We start from the raw sequence: 18,514 nt of genomic DNA, 5'->3' as shown, positions 1-18,514 counted from the left end.
TTGCATGACTGGCCTTCAGGCTTGGTTTGTAATCATGCATGCATGTGCACGTAAAGGTGCCCACACACACACACCCCTTCTCTGTTTTTGTTCTGTGCCAGATTCATTTGCCAACCTAGGATAACATTTCATTCATCCCACAAAAGATTGTGCCATGCTAGTTTTCAAAGTTCCACTTCAAAGACTCAAAATTCATTTAGGAAAATCTAGAGTTACAGTATTGTGAGTCACTCAGAGCTAAGGAAATGTAGAATCGCTATACTATTTTCTAAGTTGATTTTGAAACTGCAGCCAGATGCCCTTCCATTGCTGCCAGCTGTTCATTCTGAGAGGGATTTTATGAAGGAATACAATGTTTCTTTTGGGCATCTTCCCTTCTTCACTGAATCATAATTGGATTGGATAAATTGGATCATTGGATTATAATTTTTACAAATTACAATATGTAGGCTTACACAAAATGTGAATTCTAATCTTCACACAATATATGCAAACATTTTCTGAGATCCTTTGGCTCCTGAGCCCCAGGTACAATGTACCCCCTGCACTACCCTCTCATGGGACCTGGTGAGATTGGAAAATGTTAAGATCCCAGGTAATTTTTTTGCCCTCTTTTATGGCTCTGGGCCTGGGGAGGGTTTACCTCCTGCACACCCTCTCATGGTCCCTGCAGCTGGTTTCAGGCGGTATCCTTCCGGCTACCTATCCTTATCCTCCATTTCTCTCCTGAGAAGCTAGTGCTTCCCCCAGTTGCAGCCACTGCCCAAAGTGCCAGGGCTCTGCTTTGGCTTCCAAGGCTGTGCCCACCTCCTGGCTGGGCCACAGTGTGGCTGAAGCCAGCTCACCTTCTTCTTGTCCTTCTGCCATGCCATGACTGCCATGCCAGGGGAGACATTCCCCTCTGGGCTGTGGGAGGCTAGCAGTTGGCCACAGCCCACTTTAGCAGGTGCATGCAATACGCTTGGCAGATCTCATTATACCCGGAGAGAATTGTGGTTTGGGATGTTGCTTATGAAAGGATCCCAGAAAGCCCAGCCCTGTAAGAGATAGGTGTGCCACTTGGCCATACAGAGAGCACAAACAACAAGAGCCTGTCTAAAGGGAAAGATCATGATCCCATCAAAATGGGTGTGGTGGATGGGCTAATTGGCAAAACAAGATGAATAGGGTGCCAACTAGGGCATGTAATGCCAAAGCACCCATAGATGGCCACATTCTTTCTGCAGTAAGCCCACCACACCCACTCCCAAGTCTGTTAGCGTCAGGTCAGCTACTGAGTTCCAGTTGGGCCTCCCTTTGAAACTTTGTGTGCTCCAATACTGCAACCTTCATATCTGTGCAGCCTGTCTGTGGCCGTAATTGTGGGTACGGAAGTTACGATTCTGGATTCGGGGCCCAATCCGAGCCAACTTTTCAGGGCTGCTGCAGCTGTGCCAATGGGGTATGTGCTGCATCCCTTGGTGGGGGCAGTCACGGAGGCCTCCTCCAGGTAAGGGAACATTTGTTCCCTTTCCCCTGTGGCTGCTCCGGCACTGGGCAGTTGGATAGGGCTGGGCCCTTCGTCACACCCAGGGGGCATTGCAGGAAAAACACTCTTGGGGAGCAGCCAGGGGGCCCAAGTGCCCTGAGGGCTGGGGAAAGGCTGTCTTCCTGATCTTAATGGCGTTCACCTGCAGGGTGCTTCGGGCTGCAGCCTGCGGACCGATCGGGATCGGGAGCGGGGCGCGTCTTTGGCTTCCCCCGAGCGGGGCACCAGACGGGAAGGAGCCTGGGCCCAGGCCACCCAGCGGCAAAGGGCGGAGTGGGCAGGAGTCCTCGGAGGGGCGGCTGCCGGGCGGATCAGAGAGGCGAAGGAGGAGCCTGGCCGCCGGCAAGAGCCGGGCGCGCGATAAAGGCAGGCGCTCCTCGCCTTGCCCAGCGCAGAGCGCCAGGCAGCCGGCATGGCGGAGATGCTCAGCAAGGCAGAGACTCTGGAGCTGCGGAAGAAGCACATCGGGTGAGTGCGGGCAGGAGAGGCGCCCGGGTGGCAGAGCCAAGGGCTGTCCTGCCACCTCTCCGGTGCCCAGGCGCCTGCCTCGCGGCCACCCCACACTGCTCCTGCTCCCCTTGCCAGCACCTCTCCTGCTGGAGGGCAGCGCCGGGCACAGCTCTCCTGTGCGTGCGCAGGGCGGCTCTCGGCCGAGCCTGCAGGGGAATCACGACTCCCGGTGTAAGGAGCCGGTGCCCAGGAACCAGGGGGAGCCGGCGCTTTCTGGAGCGCGTTCTGGAGCCTCCCGCAGCATGCCCTTGCTGCGGGGTTCCCTAGTGGTGATCCAGGTAGATCCAAGTAGATCCAGCAAACTGGGAACCAGTCACACACACACACACACACACACACACACACACACACACAGATTTCCAAAATAAAAGATGGAGACTGCGCAAGGGGACCGGCACAAGGGTTGAGTGGCTCCCTATGAAGACCTGGGAGCAAGACCTTTGTCCCTCCTGTGCATTTGTGGCCCAGGTTGTTGTTGTTTTTTTTTTAACTTTTTAAATCACAATTTTTTGTGTTTGTAGGTTTGAGGCATTAGGTTTGTACATTTTAGACGTTTAGAGTGGTCACATGGTCTGAAAAGGCTCAATATTCCATTGGACTATCCCAATATTTCTCAAACTGTGGGTTGGGACCCACTAGGTGGGTCATGAGCCAATTTCAGGTGGGTCCCCATTCATTTCAATATTTTATTTTAATATATCAGACTTGATGCTACCATGGTATGTGGCTCCGTTTGGGGAAATGTTACAGATCTGTACTTTTAAGAGGCTACTACATATATGCTTTTAACAAGGAGAGTAAATGGGACTTACTCCTGGGTAAGTGTGGGTAGGACTGCAGCCTAGGATTGTTAAAATTTTTCCTGCTTGATGATGTCACTTCCGGTCATGACATCACTTCTGGTGGGTCCTGACAGATTCTCATTGTAAAAAGTGGGTCCCAATGCTAAAAGTTTGAGAACCTCTGGACTATCCCAGTTATTGTTTATAGCAAATGAAGTTTATTTTCATATTTAAAGTGGAACATGATCCAAGCTTAGGCAGTTTGTGATCCTGTTAATTCCAAATGTGAGAGTGAAGCACTTGTAAAATGCCTTCCATCAAAATCAACAGAATGTGCAGTGTGTTTATTTGCAAGTCCAGCAGGGTTGCCTTACGCTGACTAGGATTACATAGATGGCAGTCTTAAAAGTGCTTAACTTTAAATGGATCATTCCCCTTTATTAAAATTTAAATGTCCCAATTTTTACACTTTATTATTAATTAATAGTTGCTAAAAGGACTTATTTTAATTTTAAGAAAAATGAAACTTTCTAATATATGTATGTTCTCTTTTAAAGTTTTGTAGACACTGTGCATACCCATGTGTTTATTCACATATCACATCATATCCTATAGTGCGCAGGCACATATTTTCAGAAGCACTTGCCACTTCCCCTTTCCCAGTTAAAAGTTCCATCTGGCTGCCCTAAACCTTTCCCTGTTTTTGTGCATAGGACTTCTATGCCCTTACCTGACCCTGTATAAATAGTCAGATTAACAGCCTGAGGAGATGGATCAGTGTTTGACTTTCCCACGGAAACGTTGACAAGTCTCGAAAATGCACAGAAGTGCTTGTGCAAAGAATGGCATTAGGCAAGCAAGTGCTTCATTACAGTGTGACTCTTGGCACCTAAGATTGTATAACTGTCCATATCCTGTACTCACAATCCTTGCATAACAACCAAGCACTGAGCGTTACATAAATTAAGCTTACAGTTCTGTCCTTCAAACAGGATAAAAAGTTCCGTACCAACTCTGGTGAGGTCTGTTCTATTTCAGCCTTATTACAGATAAGCTATTTTGGCTCCACTGGTATACATGTAGCAAACAGATTGTGCCAGGAACGTGTTGAAAACACAAGAAGGCAAAACTTGGGACTTTTGTTAAAGCATTGGCATTTGCTTCCTTTTGAAAAGTTCAGTCATAGGAACTTGGGGTATAATTAAGTCTTCCATGCAGTTTCCTTTTTGTCTCCCATGTGCACTGGTTGATTCACATGGATGGAATGAAGGAGTTTTCTACCATCACCATCCTAGCCACCACCACAATAAAGATATATACTCTCAAAGATGCATGTAATGGAGATACTGGATTGGATCCTTGTGGTGTAGCACATTTGATGCTATATTACTGCAAAGCTATTTCTGACCTCTTTTTCACGTTTACTTCCATATACATGTCACCTGAGGCCCAAATTCAAGTGCCTCTTGAGATTCTGAGATTCAGCAGGCATTCACTAGAGGCAGGACCTTCTTGTTGGTGTCACTGGTTATTTGAAAAGCTTTCAAAGGATGAGTGCCAGCACTCATGAGAGGAGCACTCCTGAGTAAAATCTTGCACCGGGCTCCCCAAGCTTAATGGTGATGTGTAGCGGCAGCAGCCTGTGGGTCCTCCCACATTGGTGAATGAGGGAATTTGTGGTGGCTGACTGGGGAATTCAGGTCAACTGAGTGGGTGAGTAGATTCCAACTGTAAACAAGGTTTAGAGGCTTGGGTCAAACTCTGGTTTTCTGACTCTGGTTACCAAACTCTCTGTTTTTCAGGACAAATGCAAGCCATAGTTTGTCCTGATGAAATAGGAAACTATGGCTGCTGGTCAGACAAAATAAACTATGGTTTGCTTAGAGAGAAGGAATTGTCACATGGGACAAGGGAGCATATGACCATGTGGCACCTGGAAGGCTCATTGGCATCATGCCGAACTATGGTTTAATTACATTAGAGCCAGCCCAACATCTCACCATGTGATGACCTATATACTAAATGACTTCTTGCAGAAGACAGGTGTCCCCCGCTCATTTGACAGGTTAGGGACTGAAGCCATGATGAAAAGTGGAAACAGTTGAAAAGTGAAACCTGGTCTTTTTTTAGTTTACAAATGATGCTTCCAAGTTAGACTTGAGGGGCTCAAGCCCTTGTGAAGGTTCACTACTGAAATGTTTTAGAAATACTTTCTGATGAACTATGAAATGCTCTGCACTTCCGTCTTTATACCCAATGGCTGATCTAAAACAATGTGTTTTCATATATTTCAGACCATCATGCAAAGTCTTCTTTGCTAAGGACCCCATTAAGATCGTACAGGCTCGTGGGCAGTATATGTTTGATGAAAATGGAGAAAAATACTTGGATTGCATTAACAATGTAGCTCATGGTAAGTACTGTTCCTTAAAACACAATTGATTTATCTGAAAGCTCTTGTTTATTTTACAATCCATTTCAGGTGCCTCGGAGCTAGATTTGGGTGTGTTTTTGTTCCTCATTTTGGATCCTTTGATTAATGATTTTCCCATGCTTGGTCTTCTTTAGTGGGACACAGCCACCCAGATGTGATCAAGGCTGCAATGAAACAGATGGAGTTGCTCAACACTAACTCTCGATTCCTACATGACAATCTGGTCCAGTACGCTAAGCGCCTCACTGCTACCCTGCCAGAGGAGCTCTCTGTTTGTTACTTTGTGAACTCTGGGTACGTCTAAAGGGCTTTCATTATTTGTCAGTCACTTTGTATGCAGCAATCAGCTTCTGTTTGAATTGCATTATTTTCTGCATTTGAAATGGTACTGGGGATTTTGACACATTGAAATTTGGGTTTAAAGAAAGCTCTTCAATTAAATAAATAAATGACATAAGGAATTGTCCTGATCCAGAAAATGAAATAAGTGGGCAAGTGAGTTTCTAAACATGAATCCACTGTACTGAATACATATAATGAAACATGTACTATTGGAAAAATATTGCATCTGCATGCATAATTCCAACTTTCTCTGTATATATCTCAATATGGAAGCAATAGAGAACTGCGCCTTTAGATGTAGCGGTATATATGCAGTTTTCTGCTTTTCCTGAGACTTTCTGGATCTGGCCAGCATTTATTGCTCACTGGCATCAATGTGAGCATGGAACTCTGAACAGGCAGGAAAACTTCCATTCAGTTCTGTTAGAGGGAATACTTCATGTGCACAGTAGAAAACCCTGTGCACAGCTGAGCTTTTTCTCTCCGAAAACTAGAAAGGAAAGCTCTTGCAAGCAGTGATTATTTCCATTGTTGGGATACTACTGCTTTTCCTTGGCAGTCAACAAGGTTAGGAATAAAAATGAAAGCTGAGCTATTACTTATAATTCGCTATTTTGGCCCAAGTGGATTTTATGTTATTCAGTTTATATATGTAGATGGTTTCAAAGAGTTAGTTCCTTATGTAGCACTCCTGTTATAATCACATATTCTTTTGTAGGTCTGAAGCAAATGACCTTGCTTTGCGTTTGGCTCGGCAGTATAGCGGTCACCAAGATGTGATTACTCTTGACCAGTAAGTGTATAGGGTAGAGTACAGTATATAGATGAGATCAACTACTACTTGCTACAATAATTGCTGTTATTTCTACAGTCATGTGCCCTAATCCCATATTCTGGTGCTGTGATGTACACATGGAGCTTCCTGAATTGGAATAGGTTTCCAGTTTATTTCAACGGAGGCCATTGATTTCTCCCTATATTTTTTAGCACACTGAAACTTCCATTTGGAATTTAACCATTTATACAAAATATGGAGAGCTACATTTATTTTTTATGAGGAAAAACACAGCAGTCCACATTCTACTGATTATGGTACATATACATATATAGGGAGGGATGCACTTCAGTGGTAGATCCCATGCTTTAAAAATCAAAGGTTCCCAGACCCTGGCATCACCAGGTATAAGCTGAGACTATGGAGAGAGCCTCTGCCATTGTGTAGAGGCTTCAGTGTAGACCAGTGTTTCTCAATCTGTGGTACAGATACCACCAGTGGTACTTGAAGTGGTGTCTGATGGTACACGCAGGACCCCTGGAACCTGCTGCCCAGTACTGAGACCAGCAACAAAACCAACACCAGTGAGAGGCTCTGCTTGGTGGGCAGTGCTCCAAAGCATGCTTTTCCATGCTCAACAAAGCCCTTCTGTCCACCCTGAGCCTCTTCCTGTGTTTGTCATGTCACATCTGCTCTCCCAACCCAGATGTAACTGGTGATCATGTCATTATCAGGTAATTCTGGTGGTACTTCCAATAGGTGGACCATATGAAGTGGCACAGTGGAGGACAAACATTGAAAAACACGGGTGTAGACTATACTGGACTAATGGCCCAATGGTCTGACTCAGTAGAAGCCAGCTTCCTATAGTTTAATAATGAAAATCACATGTTGATGTTCTGTTGAAGGAATGGTAACACACACAAAATTAGGCTTGAGCCGATTTGACTGATGCTTCACTTCTGTTCAAATTTCATTTTCTTCAAACTGACCAGTTATTTTTCAGTAAGAACATGTTCAGTGTAAGGTTCATACCTGGAGCTTCTTTGTATTTGTCTCCCATTTCAGTGCTTATCATGGCCATGTTACTTCCTTGATTGACATTAGTCCATATAAATTTAATCAGCTGGGGAAAGAAGGAAAAAAGGAGTTTGTACACGTGGTGAGTATATTTATAACCAGTATGGTTAATGTTCTTATGTTGGATTTGTTGGATTTTTATTTACCATGTTTGCTGGATAAATGCCCTTAGTGTGCTTCTCCATGCATCCATGTTCAGTTCACATCAAGGTGACCCAGGTTATGGCACAAATATAGATGTTTGAAAGCCATTTATACAATACCCTTCTGGTCTGAGTGACAGCAGTGGAACTGGGCCTGTTCCAAGTTGACCTGAAATAATCCCAATCACTGTCTCCTGAGTAGTCTGGAACACTTCCAGGGTTACCACTGCTATGGAAAACAGTTCTGACATTCTGCAGTGAAAAGTGTGTATTTGAAAGCTGTTAAAGTACATTATTTCCTAGGTAAAAATTTATTCCCTTGTATGATAGTGTGCATCCCAGTAATCTCTTGGTCAGATTTCTTGTCCTTTTAATTGCACAAAGCTACTTGCATTATGCCACACACACAAACCCCTCAAGATGCATGGTGTGGATCTGGAACAAGGTTGCTTCTTATGAAATGCATTTTGCTTCCAAAATATATTCAGAGGGATCATATGTAAATAATGCACTCCTTTCCCTTCTACCTACATGCAAGCAGGGGGTCTGGATCTTTCCCATCTGGTGCTTGGAAAAACTGTGGTTTATGTTTGCAGGGACTGATGGAATATTACAAAAGATGTGGCGCTTAACGCAGTCATAGAGATCTGTCAGTACCTTGTCTCTACAACAGTAAAAAAGTGAGGCCCATATTAGGAAGCATTTCTAGCTGCGGCGTGAGATCAGAGGGAATTTTTCTAACCATTGTGTGAGCGGTTCCCAAACTCTCTGGGAGTTCGGGAGCCATTGTAAATTTTTGTGGTGGGGAGGGGAATACAGTGACGCGATTCATAAGAACATAAGAACCGCCCCGCTGGATCAGGCCATAGGCCCATCTAGTCCAGCTTCCTGTATCTCACAGTGGCCCACCAAATGCCCCAGGGAGCACACTAACAACAAGAGACCTGCATCCTGGTGCCCTCTCTTGCATCTGGCATTCTGACATAGCCCATTTCTAAAATCAGGAGGTTGCACAAAACCATTATGGCTTGTAACCCGTAATGGATTTTTCCTCCAGAAACTTGTCCAATTCCCCTTTTAAAGGCGTCCAGGCCAGATGCCATCACCACATCCTGTGGCAAGGAGTTCCACAGACCAACTACACGCTGAGTAAACAAATATTTTCTTTTGTCTGTCCTAACTCTCCCAACACTCAATTTTAGTGGATGTCCCCTGGTTCTGGTGTTGTGTGAGAGGGTAAAGAGCATCTCTCTATCCATCCCCTGCATAATTTTGTATGTCTCAATCATGTCCCATCCCCCCAGGCACCTCTTTTCTAGGCTGAAGAGGCCCAAATGCTGTAGCCTTTCCTCATAAGGAAGGTGCCCCAGCCCAGTAATCATTTTAGTCAATCTCTTTTGCACCTTTTCCATTTCCACTATATCTTTTTTGAGATGTGGTGACCAGAACTGGACGCAATACTCCAGGTGTAGCCTTACCATTGATTTGTACAACGGCATTATAATATTAGCCGTTTTGTTCTCAATAACTTTTCTAATGATCCCAAGCATAGAACTGGCCTTCTTCACTGCCGCCACACATTAGTTCGACACTTTCATCGAGCTGTCCACCACCACCCCAAGATCCCTCTCCTGATCTGTCACAAAAAGCTCAGAACCCATTACCCTATATGTGAAGTTTTGATTTTTTTTTGCCCTAATGTGCATGACTTTACACTTACTTACATTCGGATGATCACACTGCTGCCAGGACTTTCAAGGGCATTTTTACACTTACCTGAGCTTGCCCTGGCCTCTAGGTGGTGCGGGGAGCCCTGCAGACACCCCTGCAGGGGTTTTTTATCACGAAACCAGAAGTGGGTTGTGATCTTTATTTTTAGATTTTACAAGGCTTGCGAAGCCCTGCAGGGGCATCCTTAGGGCTCTCAGCTCCCCCCCAGAGGCCAGCATGAGCCTATTGTAAAAATGTCCCTGAAAGTCCTGGCAGGGATGATTGTGTCACTGAATTCCCCCTCCCTGCCCCTTAAAGTGGTACAGGCAGAGCTTCTCTGGCTGGGGTGTTCTGATGCTCCAGTTAAAGAACTTCTGCATTATGCCCTTGTTGTGAGCTTTCCAGAGGCATCTCACTGGCCATTGTGGCAAAAAGAAAGTGTAGTTGGGCCCTTAGTACAAACCTGTCTACGTTATTATGCCTAGTTCTTTCTCACTTTGTATTTTTTGTGCCGGTTTTCCCCAGAAAACCACAGGGATATTTTTGTTGCCTATTAAGAAGTATAAACTACAGATATAAGAAATTCAGTTTTCTTGTGATGCACAGTTACCTGTGAACTTGTGTTGGGAAGATCTGAAAAGAAAGCCAGCATGCCTTAAATGAGTCTGACCGTGAGCATTCACCATATGAAATACTGGCTTGTAAATACAACTTTGTTTCTGGTAGAGAAGGATAGCTAGACACAGCATGTGTAAAAATGAACACTTCAAAGATTTTAAATGCTCCCTTGTAACTTTTTAGGCTCCTTCTCCAGATATCTACCGAGGAAAGTACAGGGAGGACCATCCTGACCCAGCAAGTGCTTATGCTGATGATGTGAAAAAGATTATTGAAGAGGCTCAGAAGAATGGGCGCAAGGTATGTATATTCAAAATAGTAGATCAGCTGGAAGTCCTATTCAGATTTTGTCCTGAAAAATGGCTCTGCTGATAAGGTGAATGTAACTGCTTTATATAATTGAAGTTTCCTTCATTTTCAGCAGATTCTTGGATTTTAAAGTGCTTTCTCCCCCTCCCCGTCTTTATTCAAAAATCTTATAAGATCTCCTGCAAATAATATGTTAAGAAAATCATGAAATAATACATTCAAAATTTGATTTCCTACTTAGTGGGAAGTGAGTTATAGGAATGAATTATAAAAATGATTTTGATTTGCTGTCCTTCAGAGTCCGAATGACATCCACAACAGCAGTGACAGACACAGGCCTATGTAGAACCTCTGTTTCCACTGCAAAAATATGCTAAAGTACACATACTGTATGTCTTTATTTTAACAGCATCTCAAGTCTCCCAACAGTAGCAAATGCTATAAAAAAAAATGGACGGTCCAACAGCGTCTCAGAATTTCTTGTAGTATTTTTCTAGACTGGTTTGGTGGAGATGTTTGACTCCAGAGACACACCTAAATCCCACTTTACCTCTGGGTATGGTGAGCAGCCTTGTGTAAGTCACGGTCACCGAGCTTTAATTCCCCATCTCTAAAATGGGGATAATGATAAATCACTCTGAGATGCCAAAGAAGTTAAAGATCTTTGCACATAATATTTGTTCTTTGATATTGCAATTAGATAAAATATTAAGATTGAAGATTTGAAACATAATATAAATTTGAAGCATAGCATAACATAAATAAAGACACATATGTACGTATCCCCACACACTCATTGTTTGTGTTTGTGCAATTCCCAAAGATCCTCGTGAGTTCAGAAGTGCCAGCAATATTATTATATTTATAATATTCTCATCCCCACTTTGAAATCCAAAGGAGTCCCCACCTGTCTTTAGTTCCTTACTGAGATTTTTAAAAACAACTGACTGATAGTTTTCTATTTTTTCCCCTTTTTTCTGTTTCTCCCCCCCTCTTGCATATCTTCTTCATAGGTTTTGGTGCCGTAGACCATCTGGCAGGACCTGTTGCTAAAGTTTCACAGAATATGGGCAACTCCTACTGTTTGGCTGTAGTGTATCTCTTCGAATATAGTGTGCGCTTCTTTACACGTTACCGTTCGACCTTCTTTCCAGGAAGACTGCACTGCCCAGCTCACACAGACCCTTCTGACGCTCAGGGAGGGTTGCACAAACAGTGTGGGAGGCAGTCAGTTAAATAGCAGATTTGGGCTGACTCTCCAGGCAGACTTGGGGGAGAACAAAGGCATAATGCTGAGGAAAAGAAAATGTAAGCTTTACGTTCAAGTCTATCTGATCTGCTGATTCTCTTCCTGACTCGAAATAATATATTTTTTGTTTTCAATCCTAGCCACGGGAATTACTTCAGCTGTAGGCTGTTTCTTTTGTCAAGAGCCTCATCTTGATATATTCTCTGCATAGTCATTTTCTGATGCAAGGGTGTCCAATGTATTGTTTTGAATATCTTTGAAGCAGGCCTTACCTTTCCTCACACTTTTTAACACAGAAGGAGGATGAAATCAGTCACCACAGAATGCCACATAGGGTGACAGTGATAAGGGCTGTTAAGTACATTGCCAATTAAAGTCTGGATATATGAACCTTCAGGAATAATAAATAACACATAAGGACAATGAACCTTATCATCCATCAGACAAACTGGAAGCAGCTGTCTCATTTGTGTTCTGCAAGTGTACTATGACTAAAGTAATATTTAAAGTCGTGTGAATTTCAGAGGCTTTATCCAAGACCTTCTGATTATAGGTTAGTAGCAGGCTTTATGCTGACACTGGCAAGAATAAAGGTGGGCAGTAGCCTGGCTTTGCAAAATTGGACACCCTTGACAGCATTTCTGGGGTTTTTCTGGTCATCTTTGAAGGTATATCAAAGCAACCCATGCCATTTGTTCATTTATCTCACTCATTTTTGTAGGGTTCATGGCTATAACTGTTGGCTCATTTGCAAAAGAGTAGGCAGAGAAACATCATTCTCATATCATCTTCTCTTACTTAGATTGCTGCCTTTATTGCCGAGTCCATGCAGAGTTGTGGAGGCCAAGTAATTCCACCTACAGGTTACTTCCAGAAAGTGGCAGAGTATGTACTGTGCTTGGAATGGGTTAATTACAGTGGGTTATTTAACAGAATAGACTGCAGAGTGAGTTAATAAGATAGGGGGCAAGTATAAAACTCAGGTCCATTCTACTTATTTGAGGATAGCTGTTTGCAGCTTTGATCTTTGTTCCTGTAAATATTGAGTGTCTAAAAACTGAGGCTATTTAAAAACAAAAACTGATATCATCTAGTAACAAAAGAATAGCCTGCCTCAGCAATGGATTTTGGCAAGTCATTCAATCCAATACCACAGAAGTGTACATATGAAACTGGGTCATCTGAAGAGGTCCAAATATGCAATGGACACCATGGCTTCTTGTTGCACAGTGACTCTGAGCTTCTGTCACATTTAGAAAAATCATGCAGTACAATTCTTTTTAACAGTATTCTACTTCAGAATGCTTGTGGGATTACCACATGCTTGAATGCTGCCCCTCTGAGAAAAGATCTTGCTTGTGGAAACTTGGTAGGTTGGAGAGAAGTCAGACTAGAACTTGTCTCCCAGATATATTCATTTTCCATAGACAGCATTTTACATGGCAGAAGTTTGGGATCTTCTATGTGTATTCTGGAGTAGAAGATGCCTAAAAGCACCCAGCCCACAGGTGTACCCATTTGATCCCTGTTACATATAGGCAACGTTGGGCAGAAATAGCTTAAAATCAATGCAATGAACAATAAAACATAATAAAAAATTTAAAAGTAATATAATTGTAGTTTTGCTCTTTAATTGTTGAAAGTGTAGTGGAGGTTGTGTGTTCTTTATGTGTTGGATGACATCTTGATGTCTTGAGTTCATGCATCGTTCTGTGTGCTCTTAGAAAAAACTCAGGCCAAATGAATCTCTCTTCTAGGTCATACTATAAAGATCATATGGTCTGATGCATATTTTTCTTAATTATCAGTTGTAAAAAGCTTTTGTAGGGCTGTGCCTGAAATCATTACATTCTGTTTTGTTGTGTTGTAATCGTGTGAAACATAACACAGTCCTCTGGGCTCATATAACACGAATATAGTACACAGACTGTACTGTTTTGTTTTATTTTTAGATCTGTCCACAATGCAGGGGGCGTTTTCATTGCTGATGAAGTCCAGGTTGGTTTTGGTCGAGTTGGGAAACACTTCTGGGGATTCCAGCTACAGGGCGAAGATTTTGTGCCTGATATTGTCACCATGGGAAAGCCAATTGGCAATGGCCATCCAATGTCTTGTGTAGTTACAACAAGAGAAATTGCTGAAGCCTTTGGTGCCTCTGGCTTGGAGTACTTCAATACGGTGAGTATCTCTTTTAATATTGTAATGTTATCTCATGCATCTGCATTTGTTAGATGAAGGGCTAGTTTGCACATGCATGTCAGTTACTTGTTGACTTCCATACATTAGTGAACAATTACAGATCACTGTAGAAAGAGCATTCATATCAAACTGTCAACTCAAACACAGTGCTGTTCAATGGAGTCAGTTCACACGTTCGCTAACGAGCATTTATGGGTCACATCAGAGAATAACATTCTGATCTACAACCATGGTGAAGAGGAAAAACATGCCTTCCCCTCTTTGCCCACACAGTACACCTGTCCCACCTCCAGTGTTCCTAGACATCCACACAGCGGTATAATGTTTTAATAGGGCCTCACACATAGGCCCTGATGATATAGTATGGAAGATCATCTGAACAAAGCCTATGATTACCTTGTCAAAAAAGAAGTCACAACATTAATAAAAGTGTCATGGTGAAGAGATCACTGAAACATTTCTATTTTCCCATCCACTCTTTTTTTCAGTTCGGTGGTAACCCAGTGTCTTGTGCAATTGGTCTAGCTGTGCTGGATGTAATAGAAAAAGAAGATCTTCAAGGTAATGCTATATGTGTTGGAAACTACCTCACAGAGCTGTTGAAAGAGCTAAAGGAGAAACACCCACTGGTGGGAGATGTCAGGTAGGTTCTTTAGAATACTGTAAAAATGTTTTCAGATAATACATTTTAAGACCATGTCCAGCCTCTTATCTGATTGGGCTATTACACTGACAACTACACTGGCAAAGTATTACATTGTGGGGTAAAGGTAGTGTTTGAGGAATGAGGCAGGAAAGGCAAAGAAAATTTATGTTGTGGTAAAGTTTAACAAAACTATCTTAATAAGCAAGCTCAGTTGAACACACTTTTCCTCAGAACAGAGTGTTAACAGATGCTGTGTGAAGTGTAACAATGGGCACAATCCTAAGCAGGTCTACTCAGAAGTCTAATGCGACTTACTCCCAGGAAAGTGAGGTTAGGATTGCAGCCTTCTTTTGCATTTTACTTATGTCACAGAACTTTTGGAATATGTATGTTTGTGCCATTTGTACAACAGTTATGGTTTGGTTTTTGGACTGCTGATCTCATCTGCATTTTCCTTACTCTTTCTTTGTATTTTAGAGGTGTTGGCTTGTTTGTGGGAGTGGATCTAGTGAAGGATCAACAAAAGAGAACACCTGCCACTGCTGAAGCCCAGCATGTTATTTACAAGTAAATATCCTTACTTGCTTAAGTCAGATATCCCCTTCATCAGCTAGACAACTGAGGCATTTGAGATGTTTCTGTGGCTTGCCTTTACCTAGGAGTTGTTGACAGACTGTAATTTCTTCTATTTCCAGACTATGTAGGCAACCATATTGAAATGTGGAAGCAACACAGCAGAGAAAATATATTGCCTTCTGCTTGTGAGCTTCTCAGGCGCATGGCATCTGGCTGGCCACTGTTGGACACAGAATGCTGAATATTTGGCCTTTTGGGCTTACTTACTATGTTACAGCCTATTTGCATTATTGTACATTCTCTATGTTTTACATTCTTGTGTTTGTAAGATTCTTGCTTGTTTGGATCATTGATATAACTAATCAGTTCAATAAAATTTAGTCAGACAGTGAAAAAAATTAACTTACTTTCTACAAACTTGCCAAAATTGAAAACTGAGATGCTCAAAAGTACGCTCATACAAAAAGAAATGTGAATAAATGCATTGCAACATCCATTTTTTAAGCAGTAGGCTACAGTGTAACTTCTCATGATTCTACATCATATGGCTTGATTCAAAAGTAAACTTGACTTTCCATCTGTTTCCTTAACCAGGCTGAAAGAACGGAGGATTCTACTTAGTGCAGATGGGCCTTTTAGAAACATCTTGAAATTTAAGCCACCCATGTGCTTCACTATGGAAGATGCAAAGTTTGTAGTTGATCAAATTGATGAGCTCCTTAGTGGTAAGTAAGCATTCCTGCTGGGTTGCAAACCATACTTACCCAGTAAACAGGCTTCTACTTCTTCTCCGTAGCAAATGATGGAAGAATGAGCAACATTCAGTAGTTGTAGCTTTCCTTGGTGGCAAGGTGCATTTAAAGATGTAGGCACTATTTCACCAGCTGTTGAGGATGTCAGGAGAGTACAGGGGAGGGTGAATAGCTAGTAATGGGATGACAGCTTGTGAGTCTTCCAGAAGTGTCTGACTAGGTCAGTGTTGGAGACAGAATGTTGGATTACATACTGTTTGATCTGATCCACCAAGGCAGTTATTTTGTTCTTACTCCTTCAGCTCCCAGATGAACCCTGCATGTAATTATGGTTCATTACTGGTGGGTTATCCTCTACTCCACAAAAAAAAAGTGTGCTTGAAAGGGAATACTGGTTAAATTAATCTAGCCTCACAAGGAAAATAAGGTAGTATTTAAAATTACATGATACTTTATCAGGGAGATCAATGCACTGATTACTAGAAGCCACCATGGATGTGTCAAAAATAAATCTTGCCAGACAAATCTGATCTCTTAAGCTTGTTAGTGTTCTCTTGCTTGTTTTGTTTGACCAAGTTTAGTGGATGGTGGGAATGCTGTGGATGTCATTTGTCTTAATTTCAGTAAAGCATTCAACATCCCCACAAACTCTTTCAACATCCCCACAAACTCTTTATCAGTAAGCTAGTAAAATATGGGCTAGAATGATCCACCCATTAGATGAATTCACAATTGGTTGGACTAGACAGCCTCCAACACTGTTATTCTTGACACAGCAAGAGCTTATGCCTAGAGAAGAAAACCTTGTTTTTCTTTTTCTTGCCATAGATTTGGAAAAAGCAGTTGGAATCAGATCTAGAAATGATCTTTCTACAAGTGTACAGCTTAAAAGAAAGGTAAGTTTGGGGTTTGTTTGAATAAAATGTAGAAAAATTGAGTCACATTGCTTTAAACATCATAATGCAATGCATTCTCACCAACTTACACTACAATGACTTCCTCAGTGACCTAAATAGATGCACCCTTCTGATCTTTTCCCTGTTACTTAATGAGTTCTTGTTTGTATCCCTTACTTGAACATTGTGGTTTTTGCAGTGGAAACCTGGGTTGGGTTTACATACATTCATCATTTACTATACATTCATTATTTTATAAAGAAAGAGATGGCCCAGAAGCTGTCTTATAAGAGACTGGGTTTTCATGGCACCATCTGAAGTGAAGAAATACAGGAAGCAGCCTTGACTATTAAAGAATTCCACCACTCTAAAATGTTTTGAATGAGTTAAAGCCCACTAATTTAAGCAATGCCATCCATTCTTTGCTGCACCTTATGCCAGGAAGTCTCTCTCAGATACCTCCTGGTTTAAGGATTAAGGAGCAAAAGTCCCTTTGAGTTTAGGGAGATTTATTTTGAATAAACATGCTTAGTAGTGTATTGCAGGCTAAATACAAGTAACTATGCCTTATGGTCCCATTCACCCCTTCTTCTTGCATTCTGTCCATCTCTGCTCATTTGTTTCCCTTGCTTCTCCTTGCTCTGTTGTCTCATACCCTGCTCATCTCCTTTCTAAACTTGGATTGTAAACTCTGACTCAGGGTAGGGATCTGAGCTTTGCTTCTACAAAACACCATGTATACTGATAATGATCATGAATGACTGCAAGGTTGTAAGCCAACTCAGAGGTGGTTCTGGCCATTCCCCCATTCATGAAATATCTACTGATGTTAGTATTTGCTTGTTCATTCAATGTAACTATATTTGTTTTAGATGCATAATGAGGGGAGCTCGCAGTTGGAATGTATCAGTGAAAGCATCAGCCATATCAATGGAAGTGCCTGCAGAAAAGAAAATGGATTTTGTGCAGAGAATCGCACAGTACCTTGCAAAAGGATCAGGACATGAAATGTAAATGTTTTCTGTAAATAGTGATAACACTGTATGATTGGATGTGTTTAAGGATAAACAGAAGTGTGCAATAGTTATATAGGTCTTCTTCCTAACTGATTATCCAGGACCTGAGCCACGTTTCCACACTTTAACAATGCTCTTGCACCTCAGAAACCTGTGTTGTAGGCATGTATGTTGCTTGCTGAATCAGAAAGTAAGGGCATCTGCCAGATATGTATGAATTCCAGCTATCTGCTCTGCATTGTTTTTAATGGGTTGCACATTCCTCTGTATATGCTGGCACGACTAGCCATAAGTGTGACTACAGCTGGATTGGTTTGCTAGAATTGAAATCCTATGCCCAGAAAGCAGTGGTAAGATTAAGCCCAGAATTTAATAGAATCTGTATGTATAAAGAGAAACATTCACTGTTAGATTAGACAGATCTGGGTATATAGATATCATTAACACCTGATTAAAATATGTCAGTTCACCTGTGATCTAAAATTGGAGCATTAGCTTTGAAGACATAATATAAAAATAGTATTTACTCCCCTTGTTTGAGATGGCTTAACATGTATTTTGACTGTTTTGTCTTCCTCTGCTTGAAATTTCAATATTCTATATTGAGATATTAATTACTTCCCATGTTTTAATGGCTGATTTATTACACTGTGAAACATTAATGCTAATGCTGGAATAAAATATTGTACAAATTAAACGTTTTAATAATGCCTAGTCTTCAGAACTATCAAATTCAAAACTAATGCAGATGGATTGAGTGACTGAAAACCTTCAGAAGGCCATTTGTGGGTTGAAAAATGGGGGTTTGCAGCTCCAAGCATACATCTTCATGTGAACTGCTACAAGGAAGAGAGGAAGAAAGAAATTGCCCCCACTAACATATAATTAACACTCCTGTATACACATATACATCAATTTGACTTACAATTTGATATTTAGATGCTTACTA

General features: G+C 41.9%; 1 protein-coding gene across 1 annotated transcript; it reads left to right on the top strand.

The window, feature by feature from the left end:
• The first annotated feature begins 1,844 nt into the window (after positions 1 to 1,844).
• Positions 1,845 to 18,262, top strand: ETNPPL (ethanolamine-phosphate phospho-lyase). The gene is made up of 13 exons (XM_066632003.1): positions 1,845 to 1,996; positions 5,115 to 5,233; positions 5,389 to 5,548; positions 6,315 to 6,389; positions 7,440 to 7,533; positions 10,106 to 10,222; positions 12,283 to 12,365; positions 13,433 to 13,658; positions 14,168 to 14,322; positions 14,803 to 14,892; positions 15,496 to 15,626; positions 16,482 to 16,549; positions 17,422 to 18,262. Exons 1-13 carry the CDS (start codon positions 1,941 to 1,943, stop codon positions 17,554 to 17,556), a joined length of 1,509 nt encoding a protein of 502 aa, XP_066488100.1. The 5' UTR covers positions 1,845 to 1,940; the 3' UTR covers positions 17,557 to 18,262.
• Positions 18,263 to 18,514: the final 252 nt, after the last annotated feature.

Source organism: Tiliqua scincoides, chromosome 6, assembly GCF_035046505.1.
Source record: "Tiliqua scincoides isolate rTilSci1 chromosome 6, rTilSci1.hap2, whole genome shotgun sequence".
NCBI classification, from domain to species: domain Eukaryota; kingdom Metazoa; phylum Chordata; class Lepidosauria; order Squamata; family Scincidae; genus Tiliqua; species Tiliqua scincoides.
Note: the sequence above shows the minus strand (reverse complement) of the source record. Positions and strands in the feature narration are given on the sequence as shown.

Bases quoted from the DNA above. Each gene is read 5' to 3' on its own strand.
- ETNPPL (XM_066632003.1), top strand. From the start codon at position 1,941: ATGGCGGAGATGCTCAGCAAGGCAGAGACTCTGGAGCTGCGGAAGAAG. The intron at 12,366-13,432 runs GTATGTACTGTG...TTTTATTTTTAG, and splicing joins TACTTCCAGAAAGTGGCAGA to ATCTGTCCACAATGCAGGGG. The intron at 16,550-17,421 runs GTAAGTTTGGGG...TATTTGTTTTAG, and splicing joins GTGTACAGCTTAAAAGAAAG to ATGCATAATGAGGGGAGCTC.